Source organism: Sipha flava, unplaced genomic scaffold (genome assembly GCF_003268045.1).
Source record: "Sipha flava isolate LNK unplaced genomic scaffold, YSA_version1 225_pilon_pilon, whole genome shotgun sequence".
NCBI lineage: Eukaryota > Metazoa > Arthropoda > Insecta > Hemiptera > Aphididae > Sipha > Sipha flava.
The window spans coordinates 749,630-767,087 of NW_020272859.1; the positions used below are offsets into that span (position 1 = coordinate 749,630).

The window sequence follows — 17,458 nt, forward strand, 5'->3', positions numbered from 1 at the left end:
TTTTAAATTTATAGCAAATACAGGGTATCATCACTTATATCTAATATTGTAAATTAACATATTACACGTTTATGTAATCTTAATTTAATTTTGTTAAATCAAAAATTTAATATAGAAAAGTATGAGAATAAAATAAAACAAACGTTTTGGATTTATTCTTATGGTTGGTGTATGTATATTTATTTAAAATAATAAAAAAAAAGCACTTGATTTGGGGCTTGAATGATTTGTAATTATTAAGCAACTAAGAAACTCTGTGTGTATCTTGTACTTCAATCGTATTCGCCTCCCACTGTTACACTGATATCTTGTCCGATGGTTTCCGTTTTATGATACCAAATGTTGGTGTCCATAATAACTAAAATAATTTTAAATATTTATTTCATTACGTAAATTGGATTGAATTAATAATTAATACATATTTTCTCATAAATATTATTATTAATATAAATTAATAAAATTAATTAATATTAATAAATATCAAGTTTTATTAATTTAATTAATTAATAAGTTAAAGCTCTACTTACAACAGAAACATAAACAAATAGTCACATGGGAAAACGACTAATTGTCTGCTGAAAATGGTGATAAATATTATAATATTTTATAAATCTGCATTCGCTATATCAGATAAAACGAATTCAGAAATGACCCGAGCTACTGGTTCCATGAAAAAGTCTAAACCTACGTGGGTTTCAAAATCTATTAGGTGGGTTACTAACAGAGTTATTTTGAAACAAATGCACTTTTAAGTTTATTAATTCATTTTAGTAGTATTTTCACAAACATGTTTTCAAAATAAAATAAGGTAATGTATCTCATGAATGCAGGTTGAAAATACTTTTAAATTTTTACTTTACCAAGACACTCGGATTTTAATATTTATTCTGAGTACGTTATTAATTGTTTACTATTGTTAACTTAACGGAAATGTAATACTGCATAACATTTATGTTTAGGTCATAAACAAATTCACTCATTTAGTGTGAATTAATTTTCTAAATTAACAAAAATTAAAATTGAAACCTGAATGAAGCATACATAATACGCGTAATGTTACAATTGATACCGAAATACCAGACATTGTCGGTCATTTAAATTTAAATAATTATTAGATACGGCCTTAATGATGTCTAATTTTCTAAACAACAATGCTGTTAAATAAATTTGAGTGGGTGTTTAGTAAAAACGACGTTATTGAAACAAGACGTATGTAAATTTTTCTAGACAAATTGTGATGGTGTTGTTTTACTGAAGGTACTAGTCTATAAGGTGCGACATGTGGTTAATATCTGTACCGAAATCATATAATCTGGTCTGCAAGACGCGACAGGTCGTCGCGGCCGACAACACTATTGTTGCAAGAGCAGTATACGCGCGACACCATGTCGAAATTAGTAGGTATTTACACCATTAGAAAATTATATTTTGGGTCAAGAGGGAAAAAATAATCCTATATTATACAATGTAGCAAATTCTGATTGAAAAAAAAAAAAAATGTTAAAAGACTATGTCTAGATTTCTCTGCACTATATGTGGAGAAAAATAGGTATTGACCAAAATTAAAAAAAACCCTGGTAAATAAAATAATATAATAAATCATTACACTGTGTAAATATAATGGGTTTGAAATTGATTTTATTATGTATACACTTGAACAGATTTTAAACTGAACAGAAAAGAGACCACATTTCTGTTTTAAATAACGGGTCGAAGAAAATTTTATCATCGCGACATGTCGTGTCCTAACTTATTACTTCCACATTCGACTAAAATGATCGCGACGACAGATTATATCTGATCATAAATGCACCTTGCAGACTTTAAGCGTCAATTATTTTTCCTTCTAATTACAAAATTGACCTTTTTTTTTTATTACCATAGAGTACTAATATTTAGATACTTTTTCATAGTTATAGAATTTTTACACGTGAAAAACGTATAAGACTATCACGCGTATCTAGTAATATGACCGCATATTTCATATTTTTAATTCGTTTATTTATTTTTTCAACTTGCGTCATTTTTCCTTAAGGCTGGTTCACACGTATCAGTTAAAATGTTCATTATGACTGTTTCATTTGTAACTGACGATGCTTTTCATTGAACAAATTGTTCACACGGTTCATTATAAATGAAATCAGTTGACTGCGAATTCCTAATAAATAGTACCTACTAACTTATTAGTGTATTTCCTTTCTGTAAGTGCTCACGTCTCTTTTTGCCAATTGTAATTATTTTCGATGACGAATTCACAAAAATCTTTAATACGATCTAGTATTATGTTAATATGTTGTCAAATATCAAATGAAAAAAAAAATGATATCAAAATATCAAAGTATATCAAACTAAATTTAAAAATAAGAAGAAACAAAGATGGTGGATTAGGAAATAGATTTTAAGAAGCGATACATTTGGTGCTAACATTAGGTATGTTAATTAAAATTAATATCGAAAGTGGTTCAATAAAGTCATCATGCTACTTAAAAATCATTTTAATAAAAAATTTAGGGTAGGGCAGTAGTTTTATAATTTATAAGTACTGCAATCGTGAATTACTCTAATTTAGTTACAATGTGTTCTCGAAATGAAAAAAATATGAAAATGTATAAAATTAATGAACTATCGATACCGGCATGAGGTTCACACACGTTTTGCTCGCCATTCATGACGCGATACTGATCATCAGGGCTCGGGACTTATTGCATTTGCTTATTTTTAAGATTTGACATAAAATATGGCAGAATGATATGGAAGTGTGTGTGTCATGTTATGACACATTCAATTATGAAATGTGAAAGTACTTTTTTTTGCTTTTTTTGACGATTTTTACTTTTCTGCATATCTCTGCTTCATTATAAACGATCACGTATGCCGCTGATCTAACTCAGATTTTTCAACTATTATTAAATATCGTTTACATTTTATTTTTCAGAAAATTTCTCGGAAAATCTATAAAAAATAAGGCAAAATATCTCGAAAGTCAAAGTTAGACTTTTTTTAAAATGTGTAAAGATTTATTTATTTTTTAATTTTTTAATTAAAAATTATATTATAGACAATATTTTTTTGTTTTAATATTTTTGTAATCTTTAATTAAACCACCTATTTGAAAAATGATTTAAGTCACAAAATATCACAAATTGAGTTAATGCAGCAGATGTGTTAACAAATGATAGAACGTATTATTTGTAAGTTATAAATATATATAATTTATATTTTTTTTAATGGTTGTAAATTATAACTATTTAAAAAAAAATTGTACGATGACTGTAAATAATCAGTATAAAAAAAAAAAACAACGCAAGTTCATGGACTTAAGCATTTTCCCTTTTACATTACGTATTCGACTGATAACTAATATAATTATTACGTATTATTTATTATTATGTATGTATTCAGCACAGTTAAAAAGTTAATCTACTACTATGTTCATGTAAAAAAGAAAAAATAGAAATTGTTGTTAATTTTTTTCTATTTTGGGTCATTATTTTAATTGAATACTTTTGTTTTAATTTAAGTTTTTTTAAATGCTTGTTTGAGTGCTTATAATAATGTTTTTAAGTGCTTTTATAAGCGCTTAATTTAATGATTTTAAGTGCTATAAGTCCCGAGCCTTACTGATAATTATAGATTGAGCAAAGTAGAAATAGTTTCTAAACGGTTAGAAACTATAATTTAAATCATGCCGAAACCGGTGTTTACGCGTTCATAACTTGTTCGGTTTTGATGAAACGGTCATAATGTCAATTGCAACTGACTCGTGTAAGCCCGTCGTCTCTAGCCGTGCAGTACTCACTCGTTGAGCCCGGTTCCATGAGCACCTCAAACTGCCGTCTGCACGTGAACAAACATTCGACCGGCGTGCGCAAAGTCCACTTTTTGTATCCACTGATTTGCGTTTGCCACGACGGGTGTCCCACCTTGTCCACCTGCGGTTGCGCGTGCGATTCGAACAAACGGAACGACGACATTTTAACAATTGGTTGTGATTTTTTTTTTTTTTTTATATATATATTTAAACAAAATTTCAACAATCAATATTCTACTAAACAGTTCACGAAGAAGAAAAAATCAGTCAACTTCGAAGTGATCTCATCGGTGTTTAGTTCGAACTTTAATCTAAGACAATGTGCGACATGTCTTAAAATAGTAACACTGAAGTTGTGGATACAGTTTTCGGTAATAATCCACGGTGAAATGTGCAAGAGCCAGTGGCACGTAGCCAGAAGTGGCCCGAGTAAATCCCCTTTGGATTCACTATGTTCCAGGGTTGCCCCTCTCCCCAAATGTATACACAAATTTTTTTCACTGATTATCAAAAACATGCTACGCTCGTAGCTTATGCACGATAAATGTAATAACTGTTTAATAACACAATTTATTATGATTTTGAATATCATATAACATACACATAGATGTATTATTATAATTAATTTTATATTCGTAGAAAACGTTATCTAAAAGTTAAATATAAGGTTTATTCATAATAGTTAGATATAATATTAAACGAGAACTAGTGTAAAATAGTGACTTATATAAAATCATCCAGTTTCTTCTTGGAAACAAATTATACTAGGGCCCAAAATTGTTGGCACTCCTAAAAGAAATTTTTCAATTACGCGCTTGGTAGGCACAGTTGCCGTTAGATATTATGATAGATCCGAGATAATTGTAGGTTTGTAAACCGTAACCGCAACCGACGGCATTTCTGGGCAGAGGGAAGGGTTACAAACTGGTGACTCATCGTGTCCGTTGCACATTACTTTGTGATTGTTAGTTTTATGTGTGTAATCAATAAATATTTATACGATTTTCTTATATTATTTCTACTAACAGGAAACGATTGATTATTCTACACAATCCTCGTTGAATAGGTCACGTGTATGAAGCTTACGAAACATTTCACAGCGTTCCGTTTAATTTTTTTTCTGCATGACGACTAACCGTCGCATTTATTGAGTTATTGAATACAAACAAGAAAAGGAATTCCCGAAATTCAAAACATTTGCTTCAATCCCTCGCCTACTTGAAAATTTTTTTCTTTCTGTCGTCACTTTCGATAACGTAAACAAATCACATTAAATTAATTAATGTGTGTAAATGTAAGGTTGAATTTATGAATCGGTAAAAGTCTAGTTTATACAAATCATTACTTACGTGCATGGGAGCTCCGTGTCCAGGCGTTCCCATAAAAATCCAAAGGGTTTGCTTGCTGTCCGATAGGGTCGGTAAAAAATTTGGTAGGGTTATATGTTTTTTCAGGTGATTGATCGATTTGGTTTCGCAGTTACTCCTGAAACACGATCAAAACGATTAATTAGGTGCAAGTATAGACGTGTGCAAATTTCAATTTGGGGGGTGCCTACAGTATTTTTGGGCCTTTTTCTTCTTAACTTATGTCCTCTCTTAACAAGACATATACGTATTTTAATAAATTATAATATACAAATAAATATTACTTAAATTTCTTACTTAATATTCTAACCCAATAATTATTCATTCATAATAACATTTGTATATTACTTAAATTATTAAACACATTAATAACTAACTTCAATATAGAGGCCATTTCTTTTTCTGTGAAAAGTAAAATAAATTATACCAAATGGTCTGGGCCATGATACTTCTAAATTTACTTTTCACAATATTTGATTTTGAATATACCCGTTTATCCGAATTAGTAACGGGTAAAATGCTCAATATCTGTAGTATTTAAAAGAAAATGTCTTAAAATATTGGGCAACATTGTTCGCCCAAAAATGACCTTTCGCCTTTCGCCTTTCGCTCACGTCTCTTTTAGCCCAAATATTTTAAATCTACTTCCCCTTTTTGCCCAATAATATTATATAGCACTTTTCAACCACATTTTTTTAATACACACTTTGGGTAACACTGACTTTAAATTATTTTTGTTTAACATTATAATACGTTTGTCATATTTAAATTATTTATTTGTGTAAATTAGTTTTATAAAGCCATTTAGCATTACCCAAAGAGTATCACGAGGAGGCTGTTTCTATTACTCTCCAAAAATGTAATGTGTTTTTGTACATTAATATAATTTTTATATAATGTATGTAAGTTTTTATCAAAAATATAAATCAATTTGACGATGAATATTTGTTAGATCGTAAGATATGTGATTATGGTCTCCAGTTGTTGAAAGAAAAAAATCATTCTTGTCTGAGTATATTAGTACACTACTAGTTCTCGTAACACATCTCCAACGAGTAGAGCCGTATTTTTTACTTGTCGATCCAAAGTTATATTTAAAATTATTATACACCGCCATACGATATCCTCTTTTACTTTTTATGATTTTGAATTCCAGGATTTTACTTAAATTTACAAAAATAGAAAAATCTTCAACAATATTTAAAACAAAATTACTGTCGAAAAACGCACTCGAAAACTTCGACTGAAAAGTAAAACGAAAGTGCACTGAAGCAGTTGTCCAATTATCAAATATTATTACGGCTAGTATACAATTATTATCTTATCTTTATAAAATAATAAACGAACCACACTGGGATAGATATATTTAGATGGCGGACCATTTTAGAAATTATATACTTATAGTTTCCTAATATTATAAATATAAGATTAAGATATTGTAAATTTATGATGTAGATATAGTATTTCCCAAAGTGTGTATTATAAAAATATGGTCGAAGAGAACTATATAATATTCTTGGGTGAAAAGAGTACCGCCCAAAAATATTATATCTATTGGAGTATTTTAACTTTTAATAATAATTCAAAAAAATTTACCAGACAATATTTATAATAAACATTCAAACAACATTAATAATATTTTTAATTACTTTTTAATTACATAGTAAATTAGAATTAGTTATGTATGTTTTAGTAGACAACCTTACAAAAGATATGGATGAAGAGCTTGTAGAAGTAATTAATAGTGAATCATATTTTTTTACAATTGTTGTATCATATTTTGTTTTAAAAATTATAATTTATATGTTTTAATTTAATTATCTTTATTTTCATGTTTTAGTGTTTTTATTTTAATTCTATACTTTGTTTATAATGTAAAAAATATTGCAATAATTTGGTATAACGGAAAAATGTCTCAATGACGTATTTAATCTAGTCTTCTAATGAAAAAATGATGATTATAGTTTTATAGTTATTAAATAGTTACGAATCAACACATCTTTAGTAGGTACCTACAAATGTATACGTTTTAAAGGTTAAACCGTAATATTTCTTTTTCTATTAGTTATAAACGTATATCATTACAATATATATAATCACTTTATTTTTAAAATCTTCATCTTAAAAATCTTAGACTTAAGCGTATATTTTTAATCATAATGTCCTTTATAGAAATATTTTACAATATTTCTTTTAATCAGACATATTTATTATCTGTGACTCACCATCCTATGTACCATGGTGCATAGCCAGGTGCCATTACAGCCCTCTGTTCATCCATGTCTAGAGCTTCTTCGAGCGTGTTGAATTCTGTTTTGTATGGAAAAAACTGACATGCTTTCAACAGTTTGGAATCAGATAGGTTTTTGAAAAGTCTAAATCCAAAATCTCCAGATTTTTTGTTATTTGATGCGTCGACGGCCACTACCGGTCGTCCAGTGTAAGCATAGCTACAAATATTCAACAAATACAATCAAAAATATTAATACACAATAAACACTACTTTAACATCTAATTTAAATCACTTAAAAATCAGAATATTTTTAATTAACCGATATTTTATTTAACATATAATTCATGTTTGATTAGAAAGCATCAGGATTCGTTTCGGATTCACGTTAAATTGTATAAAATAAGGAAAAAGTAAAAACTCATTAGAGTATGGTGTTATAGTTTAATTTATTTATTCTGTCAAATTATTGAAAACGATTACAATTAGATGATATACCTATAGTGTATTTAAAGGAACTTTTACAAAAATATGCCTAATCCTGCATAAAATGATTTATAGTTAAACTAACCACAAACAATTTATATAACTTTGTATATTATAAATAAATAATAGTATTTTATAATAATTAATCATTATTATTATTCTCATCATATTAATTTTCAACTCTTAATTATTGTGGACTAGACATTTTTCTGTTTAAAGTTTTGAAAAATTCTTAATGATTATTAAGCAAATGTCTAATTTTATTGAACAAATATGCAATTGTATACTAATTCAAGTCTTATTTATAACAGCTGATATATTATTATATTATTACATAATATTTTAATAATTAAATTTACTATTTTCAAAAGTATAGAATAATTAAATTATTTCGAAGGTAATATATTAATATTATTATACCATTATATTATAACTTATAAATAATCAAAAATATAGAAATATAATTTATTATTTTTGGAATTGGTTATATGAATATCGTATTAAAAAATATATTTCATAAATCAACCGTGTTATGAATGTCTTAAATTCTAACTTACTGCTTTTCAAATGTTTTTGGTGACAAGTTAATTACTTTCTCAATAGAATCCATTCCCATGCAATAGGAGCAATTTATTGGTGGCCGTAGTACATCTTCTAAGAATTCTGGTAATATTATTGCGCACTAAAGTAAAAATAAATTGGATCATAGACGTTAATAATTAAAAGATACCGAGTAATAATTGTATTTAATAGTTATAATTTGGCTTGGGGACTTATAGCTCTATAAAATACATAAATATGCATGCAAATATGCTTCTAAAATCATTAAAATATGCATAATAATATGCATTTATTTACATTATAAAAATAAAATGACCATAAAGTACACAAAATAAAACAAGTCCATCGCAGGGGCGTATTTTAGAGGGGGGGCGATTGCCCCCCCCCCTGAATCCATATTTAATGAATCGATTTTATGTGAGATATACATTTCAAAATTTTTTAATGTGAATCATTTTATAATGAAATCAAATTACACGTAGCTGTGAATATTGAATTGGGCGACTCCATACTTAGTGAAAAATCAAATAAAACACAAGCGTAACTTTCAAAACACAGACAGGTGTTAAAAAAAACTACACAAAAGTCGATTCTAAGTGAATTCCGTATTAAATTAAAAAAAAAAAAACTACAATTATTAAGGATTCACCTGATTTAAATATTACCAAACATTTTATTTGTACATTTTGAGCCTGAATTAAAGAAAAAATTTGAGCCCCCCCCCTTAGAAGTAAGTCTAAATACGCCCCTGGTCCACCGGATGTAAATGTATCTTTAAACTCCGAAACAAAACTTTGTAGTCGGCTACTCATAGACTGTTATACTTTCGACCTTACACAATGTTACAAAATATATTCGTACGACGTTTTATATATGATTCGACGTTGTGTGGTTGCGAGACTCAAGAACAATGACGGATAATAATCAACTGAACTGAACACTAAACAAATAATCTATAATTCTATATCAATATCCGGTCGATATCCAGCGGGTTAGATCGATAGATTAGATAGATTAGAACGGTCGATACGGGTCTATAGTATTATTTATACTTACACAAAAATTATAACCAGATATGAGAGGTAGTTTGCATGTAGCATATTACTGGAAGTATGAAGTCTTCTTAGTACATTTATTTTTTTGATTGGTTGAAATATATATATATATAGTTATATGTATCTATAGTTTTTAATTTTAAATTTAAAAAATTTATCAAAATATACAAAATAAGCATAAAAATTTTAAAATATGCATTCTCCTGCAAAATCTATCAAGTATGCAAAAATATGCACATTCAAATTTTAGATTTGATATCATGACACTGAGAAACAAATTTATTTCGCACTCTGCTATATTTAACAATAATTAAGAAAAGTATGCAAATACTAGAAGTCCCTAAGCCTAGTTATAATTATAAGTTTTAACAATTTCATAGTCAAAATAAAATCGTTTATTCGTATTAGAAAATATAAATGATGTCCAGATAGTGATAATATAAGATAATAGAATCATAAATTCACAACTTAAATTCACAAACTTAAGGGCCCAATATATATCAGGTATCTTTAAATAAATACGAGTAAATTATGATACATGTATTTTTTAAACACACCAATCATTATTATTAGCTATTAACTTGGTAACTTGTAATATAAAACTGTTTTGTAAATATAATGTAATTTTTATAAATTTAGAGCCCTTTAAAACCGAGGCCTCTGACCCTAACCTTCGGGCCCGTGGCTTAAGACACTGCATGTGTTGATTATAAGATTATCATACTATATTTTATAACAAATCAAAATATATTATTGATTTATGAAGTGTTTCAACTATTGTGATGGTCGAGGTTCCAGAAGTTAACTACGGAAAGGGCGGAGAAAGTGATTTAAAATGCTCAAAAAAAAAAAAAAAGGAGAAAAATACATATTGTATTATATTATAATAATATTAAATTAAACATTTTAATACACTTAATATGTATAAGATGTATATAAAAAAAAATCTTGGATGGATATTGCGTATTGGTTTAGCCATGATTACTTCGTAGATCGTGGAGAGGGCTAATTTTTGCTGGTATACTACTACTATCAACTTATTAACTTCACTTCACGAATTCAAACGATGATCTTCCTTTAAAAACAATTTGATATTAAAGCAGAGCAACATGTGGAAAAAACCTAAGTTCTCTCTATAAAGTTACCTCGCTAATATATAGCACCATAGTGAAACTCACATTAATTGATGTACCGATCTGGTTTATTTAAATACATGATGAATTTTGAGTTTTAAAGAAAAAAAAAATGTGACACCTTATGGTTTCTACATTAGGATGGAATAAAATATGATGCCTTTCAATGAAATTAATGATTTTTCTTTCCGTTTCAATGGTTTTAATGGGATTCTTTGCACATTATTTACCGTTGTGTATATTTGTAGCATCGACGAAGTGGTTTTTATCACATGCACTGCCTGACTGAGTAAACAATACGATTAATAGCTTATGGTAACTTTATGGTACATATAAATCATATTTAATAAACATAAATATAACCAATTTTTAAGGTTATTTATCAATAATTTGTGAATGTGATGAGTTGTGCATACAATTAGATTTACAATGTAATCAATATCTTCAATCACTAGTTATAACTATTTAAAAAAAAAAATAATAAAAATAACGTAATATCTATCAATAATTTAACATAAATATTAATATATATTTAAGAGTTCATATTATATTGTTCAGGTAAGTTATTTCCATTATATAGATAAAATCATCGAGCAATTATAATTGAAATAGATTAATCAACAAATAATTGTATATACTCGTAGTACATTAATTCTATAAATAATAATGAGGTTAGGTCAATATAAATTGCCATACTAACTACTACGCTAAACTGCAATGGAATCTATTAGTTAACTTGCTAATATATTTTGATTAATTAAATAAATATAATCTATTAGCAGCAATTGTGTAACGGTGCACTATTTTGGTAAAATTTAGGTTATAAATACATAGTGGGAAATAATTGTCTAGATTAATGCTACACAAATTATACACAGTTTGATTTATTTAATTGTGATTATTAGAAGTTGGGTTTGTGGTTAAATTATTACTATTAATATAATAATACTAAGCCGCGACTTTTTGAACGTACGTTGTGTATACAAAATAAAGATTATTTGTATATTATACATTTTATGTTTCAAAAGCACCGATACGAATTTTAAACTACATTGAAAGTAAAAAAGCAAAAATACAAATAGAAATTAAAAAATGTTAATATAAATTTGTAATTCAAAATGGTTGGATTACGATTTTCATTAGATGTATCCATTAATTTGTCCACCGTATAGTTAATTTAAACAAAAAAATAGGTTTTAAAAAGAATGTGTTACGTTAAGAAAACAAATGTAATGAACATGATATAAATGAAAAATAAAATTTATTTATCGAAATAACCTAAAATAGTTCATAAAAAAAAGGTAGGCCCGCCCCTGACATTAAGTATTGAAATATTACACCATATTTTTGATAAGATTCTTCTTATAATTTTAAACTTATTAATTACTGTGAATAAGCAACAGCATTGAAATATACTACAAGCAATGTATTGAATTCACAACAATATATTTTTCTTTTTCTGAGATCAACTTTTCAAGTAAAACATTTACCTATAATAAAAGTATTGTATGATACTTCATACAACAGATTTTTATAAGTTGAAAAAAAATGCATTAATTTTGTACGATTTTGTCTAGTAACAATTTATATATTTTTTCGATAAAATTATTACATTTTGGTTTATTTGCTTGATATTTACATTCGAAGCTAACTTTGAGATATTTTACATAGTCTTAAAATGCTTAGAGTTTTAATTTGTTAGTTCTGTTATGGGTGTCTTAAATTTTTCACGCAGCAGATTTAATTTCAATTAAAAAAAAAAAAAAAAATCCCCTTAAGATATATTTACATTAATAATTATTTCTTTAACAGTACCCGTATTTTATAGCTTTTGTTTTGAAATAAATTTCGATAAAAATATACTTACGTCTTTATTCAATTATGACAAAACATTTTCTTACAAACAATTTGGGTAGCTTTCTCTTTCCAATTTACGTCAACAACAGACTTTTTCCCAAACTTAAATTATTAAGAGAGGATCGCAGTTGTAGATTTTTTTGTTTTAAAAACATTTAAAAACTCATTAAATATTATTTTAAGCTAAATACACTATCGTAAATGATGAAAATACTCAGTGAGCCTTAAAAATAAATTATTTATTTTGATTACTATGATATAATAAATTAATTTTATCATTTTTGAATATTATAACCCGAATTATAAGTGCATCACATATTATTTGTTTTTGTGTATATAATTTATTATTTTTATTTTCTAGTAGGTCACACACTTTACCAGTTAATGTTAAAAAGTATTTTATTTTAAAATATATATACGAATTGAATATGATTTTTAGAAGTATAATTTTAATCTTAATTATTTATAATTATATTGTGTCCGAGAATTAATATTAATGCATGTTTTTGGCGGTGTTGAGATTTATTGCTCTGTTAGGTACGCTTTTTAATATTTTATCTTTATTATAAAGCTAGAAATTTGGAGTATATTGTTGAATATTTCATGGTTTATTCTTTTTTGGAGCACATTTAATCATTATTTCTTTAAGCATACTTCATACGGTTGAATTATATTTTTGAAATAAGTAATAATATTTTATTTTCGTATCAACAATATTTATGCGAACTGCAACATTTATATTTTGACTATATTTGGACACTTATTTTTTGTATATTTTAAAAGAAAAAAACGAATATTTCGAATTAGATTTAAAGACAAATTACATTATATTGTATAAAAATTAAAAATCAATACCTTAGTTTTAAATACTAAGATATTAAATTTCAATAAGTACAGTGTTAATTGAAAATTGTTCTCATTATATTTGGTTTTATTTATCAAGTCTAAAATATACAGATATAGATGATAATAATTTTTGTTTTAAATAATTATTCGAAATTAAAAAAAAAAAAAAGAAATCTATTTTTTTATATAGATGGTAAACTATTTTATACTTAGAATATTGTTCCGAGGGTTCTGATAAATATTCGTAAATATGTAACGTTTTATTATTAATATAATTTAATAAAATATTTTCAAAACAATGACTTCTATCCGACTAGAGTAGAACTAAAATTGTTTTATATTTTTTTTTGTATGGGATTTGTTTTGGTATGCTAGAAAATAATACTTCATAAAAAACTATGATCTAGGTAACTTTAGAAAGGCTATAATATAATAAATGAAAAATAATCCCATAATAACGTACGGTATAAGTATATGTAAAACAAAATATTTTTATTATCCCGAACGACACGACTTCACATATTTAGATTATACAGTGGGAAAAATACTAAATTGGTCAGGTTATATATGTTAATTTTTTGTTATGCTTTTTTTTTTAAATAAATATGCTTCATTTTTACTTTTTTTTAAACAATTTTGTGCCTTTTTTGTTATTTATTATGCTTTAAAATCCGAACCCTACATATCTCTGACAAAAGAGGTGATAAAGATTTTTGATCAAGGCTTTCTCATAGTAAAGTGTACATGAGGCATAAAAATAATTTTTTTAGCCTAAATGAGGCTTGTATTTCCTTATATTTCCGACATTGATTGAATGACTTTAATTATAACAGCTTAAAAGTAAAATTCTTATACCCGTATTGAATAAAATTGTTAAAAATGTTAACTCACTATCTTCAACTTAAGAAATGCTTACAAAAGGTAAATAAATTTAAATCAATTCATGTATATAATAGAGTAATATTTTATGGTATTAATTTTTTTGTCAGTGATTTTTATTATTTTAATTAGCAACGAAAAATAATTTATATTATGCCTTTATCGATTTGTGAAAATTGTGTTTATATTAATCATATTCACAGTGATTACGGATAACAATAAAGCTAAGTCATATTGTAACTAATTACAATACATTTAATAACGTCTCAGATGTATTTTTCAGGTACACTAAAGATATTATACCCACCTTCTGAAAAACTCAAAACTAATAGAGTTATTTTTGTTTTATTATTTTTTAACATTATAGGCATTATACAAATAATACTGCAGAAATAATACGAATTATAAATAATACAATATTATCATTATTAATATTATCAATATTAAATAATATGTTTCAAGTAAAATTATTTTAACTTATATGTATCTACTCGTCTCTTATTTCCTAGTTATAGCGGCCACCTTTGAATACATTTATACTATAAGTATATCTTTTAATTTAAATATGTTTTTTTGGTGCGATTTTATTATATTATTTTTAAATACGATGTTTGAACACGTTTATATTATTTTTGGTGTATAATAAGTGATGATAAGAAGTCACTAATCGTAGTTGGAGGTATGCTTCACGTATGGAAAACGTGATAATGTGCTAAAATATTCAAAGTAGCTCGTATTCAATAATTTTCGGATTTAAATTATTATTATAATTTCAAGGTACCGAATATATAATTAATTATTATCCGACCACTTCGCTATTAGGTGTTAATTATCTTGTTACTAGTACACCGGTGGAAATACTTTGAAAATAAAATAAATGTAGGCATCTGGGTAGAAATCTGTTTTACGGGTAGCGGAAGCAGTTCCTCCTCGTTGCTTGCCGATTTAATCCAGAAGGATTGGACGAGAGAAAAAAAAGAGAACATACTGTTCGCTCATATTACTAACAACATGGTTTTCGTGCACGGTTCGACGGTCCTCATACTTACATGATTCGTGCATACAACACATTAATCTTTTTTTTTCTTTTGTTTTTTACTGCAAAACATGATTTCTACAATAAAAAAAAAAACGATGTAGTATACGTTAATTTTTTTAAACGGTTGGTACACGAATACTACCTAAGTTTTTGAATAATTCATGATGGAATTTAAAAAATATACATATACGCTAGTTATAAAATATACGTATAAGTATTTTAATCGCTGTACACGTAAAATGTACTACAGATCATATAGCCATAGACGTACTTCATACGGTTTTCACCTCCGAACTTCTTTGTAACCATGTATTATTATTGTTGTTTTAAATTTAACCCCTGGTTAGTTATCTTTGCCTTTCAGTTTATTATACCCACCAATTTTCTGCAGTACCTACAGCATAATTATTTATCCAAACACTTTTAATTTTCCTTGTATAACCCACAGAAGGAAAGAATACAAAAACGGTCCAAACAGTTATACTGTTATAATGTCTCGAGTGACGCCCTTTTAGCACTAGAAAATGTTAAATGTTCATTTCACAAAAATGTGATCTACAGCGCGGTGCCTTTGAATTCGTTACAAGATTTTAAAACGATTACGAAAACATTTATCGTCCACGTTAACCGACTTAAAAAGGTCCGAAACGTGGGAGGAAAAAAAATACAAATCGTAACCCGCGAATGTCGACTCTTCGACTTGAAAACATTTTGTCTCGTGAGTGAACGGTACCTTTTGGTCTGCAACAGACACAAGTTCCACGGCCATGGATATCCAGTAACGGCAAACATCGGTCGTTTGTTCCCAGTCAATGGCCGCTGCGCAGACGACCATGGCGATAGACAGGACGACTGCGGACAGCGCGGAACGTTGCCGTTTGTCTGTCTGCCGGTGACAGCCTACCACCGTTTGCCTTCTGTCCGTAGCATTGACCAACGGCTCGTCCGCCGAAGCCACAATTATTTGACCGACCGTTTCACGTGGTTTCTCGCTATCGGCCGCCGTTGCCGCTGGTTTTCCCGTTGTCTTCGCCATCTGTTACGGCACACGGAAAAACGACGATTGACGCGCGTCAAAAAAAAAAAAACACAGCCCTTGCCTTGCCGGCAGCCACCCTCTCGGTTGTAACCCTCGCTGGTGCCGAAAGCTGCCGAATGCGGACGACGATCGAAGAGCCCCGAACCAATGACTCTTCCATAGTTTTTCCCTAATAAAAGTATTTGTAGAGTGCGTTTTTTATACCCGACGATGACTGTTTGAATTAAAGCCATTCATAAAATGTTCGCCTTCGTTACGCAATGAAAAATACTTCAGGCAAGAATTTTTAATGATTTTTTTTATGTTTTATATTTTATCTCTACTGATATTATTAGATAAGTTATTAATCATTTACATGTTAATAATATTCCGACAGTAAATTTTGTGGTTAATTTTCATTATTACCTATTATTATTATTAATATTGTTAGTCTATGAAATATTGTAATAATGTTTTACGCGTATTTTATTCACTGTGTATTATAGTAATGCGTGCGTTTCTTCCGAGACGAACACAACAAATATACGTAGTAAAGATCACCATTGAAATAAAAAAATCAAATATGGAATCAATGTAGAGAATATGTTAATCTAATTTTGAAATTTACATTTTTCAGAAGTATTGATATTCAGAGAAGAAAAAATTAAATAAAACGGATAATAAAATTTGATTTTAATTATTTAAAGCTCTTCGACAGTTTGATTTACGAAACTACTACCTTTAACATTGAAGAATATAATAAGTGTATTAATAAAATAATATGCATTATAAATACAAAAACCAACTCCGTTTATTTGACATTTATAGAATTGAAAAACTTAAAAAATTCGTCTTTTATAAATCACTATAATATTATTATGGATAATACTATGATTATATACTATAATACTGTATTGCGCTGTTCAATAACAGACGATTTCATATTAATTTATTAGCATTAACTCTACTGAAAATAAACATGTATTATTATTTTAATGTTATAAACTACTTTCCTCGTTTAATTTTGTATAAACATCTAAACTTTCTCTCGTTATATGGACTTAAAACAATGTGTTTCGTTGGCTATAATCATATATTTTTTATCTAGATCTATATGATATAATTATATTATAATGACAGTGTAATTAAGGCAATCATTTTATAGTATTTAATATA

General features: G+C 27.4%; 1 protein-coding gene across 1 annotated transcript; it reads right to left on the minus strand.

Moving 5' to 3' along the window:
• Positions 1-133: 133 nt before the first annotated feature.
• LOC112683433 lies at positions 134-16,400 on the minus strand. The gene is made up of 6 exons (XM_025554481.1): positions 15,998-16,400; positions 8,452-8,576; positions 7,404-7,628; positions 5,161-5,296; positions 3,800-3,932; positions 134-358 (listed from the first exon to the last, which is right to left on the minus strand). The coding sequence occupies exons 1-6, from the start codon at positions 16,298-16,300 to the stop codon at positions 273-275; spliced, it is 1,008 nt and encodes a 335-aa protein (XP_025410266.1). The 5' UTR covers positions 16,301-16,400; the 3' UTR covers positions 134-272.
• Positions 16,401-17,458: the final 1,058 nt, after the last annotated feature.

Coding starts and splice junctions, on each gene's coding strand:
- LOC112683433 (XM_025554481.1), bottom strand. CDS start 16,300: ATGGCGAAGACAACGGGAAAACCAGCGGCAACGGCGGCCGATAGCGAG. Junction 7,629..8,451: donor CCAAAAACATTTGAAAAGCA/GTAAGTTAGAAT, acceptor GAATATTTGTAG/CTATGCTTACACTGGACGAC. Junction 3,933..5,160: donor GACACGGAGCTCCCATGCAC/GTAAGTAATGAT, acceptor GCGCAACCGCAG/GTGGACAAGGTGGGACACCC.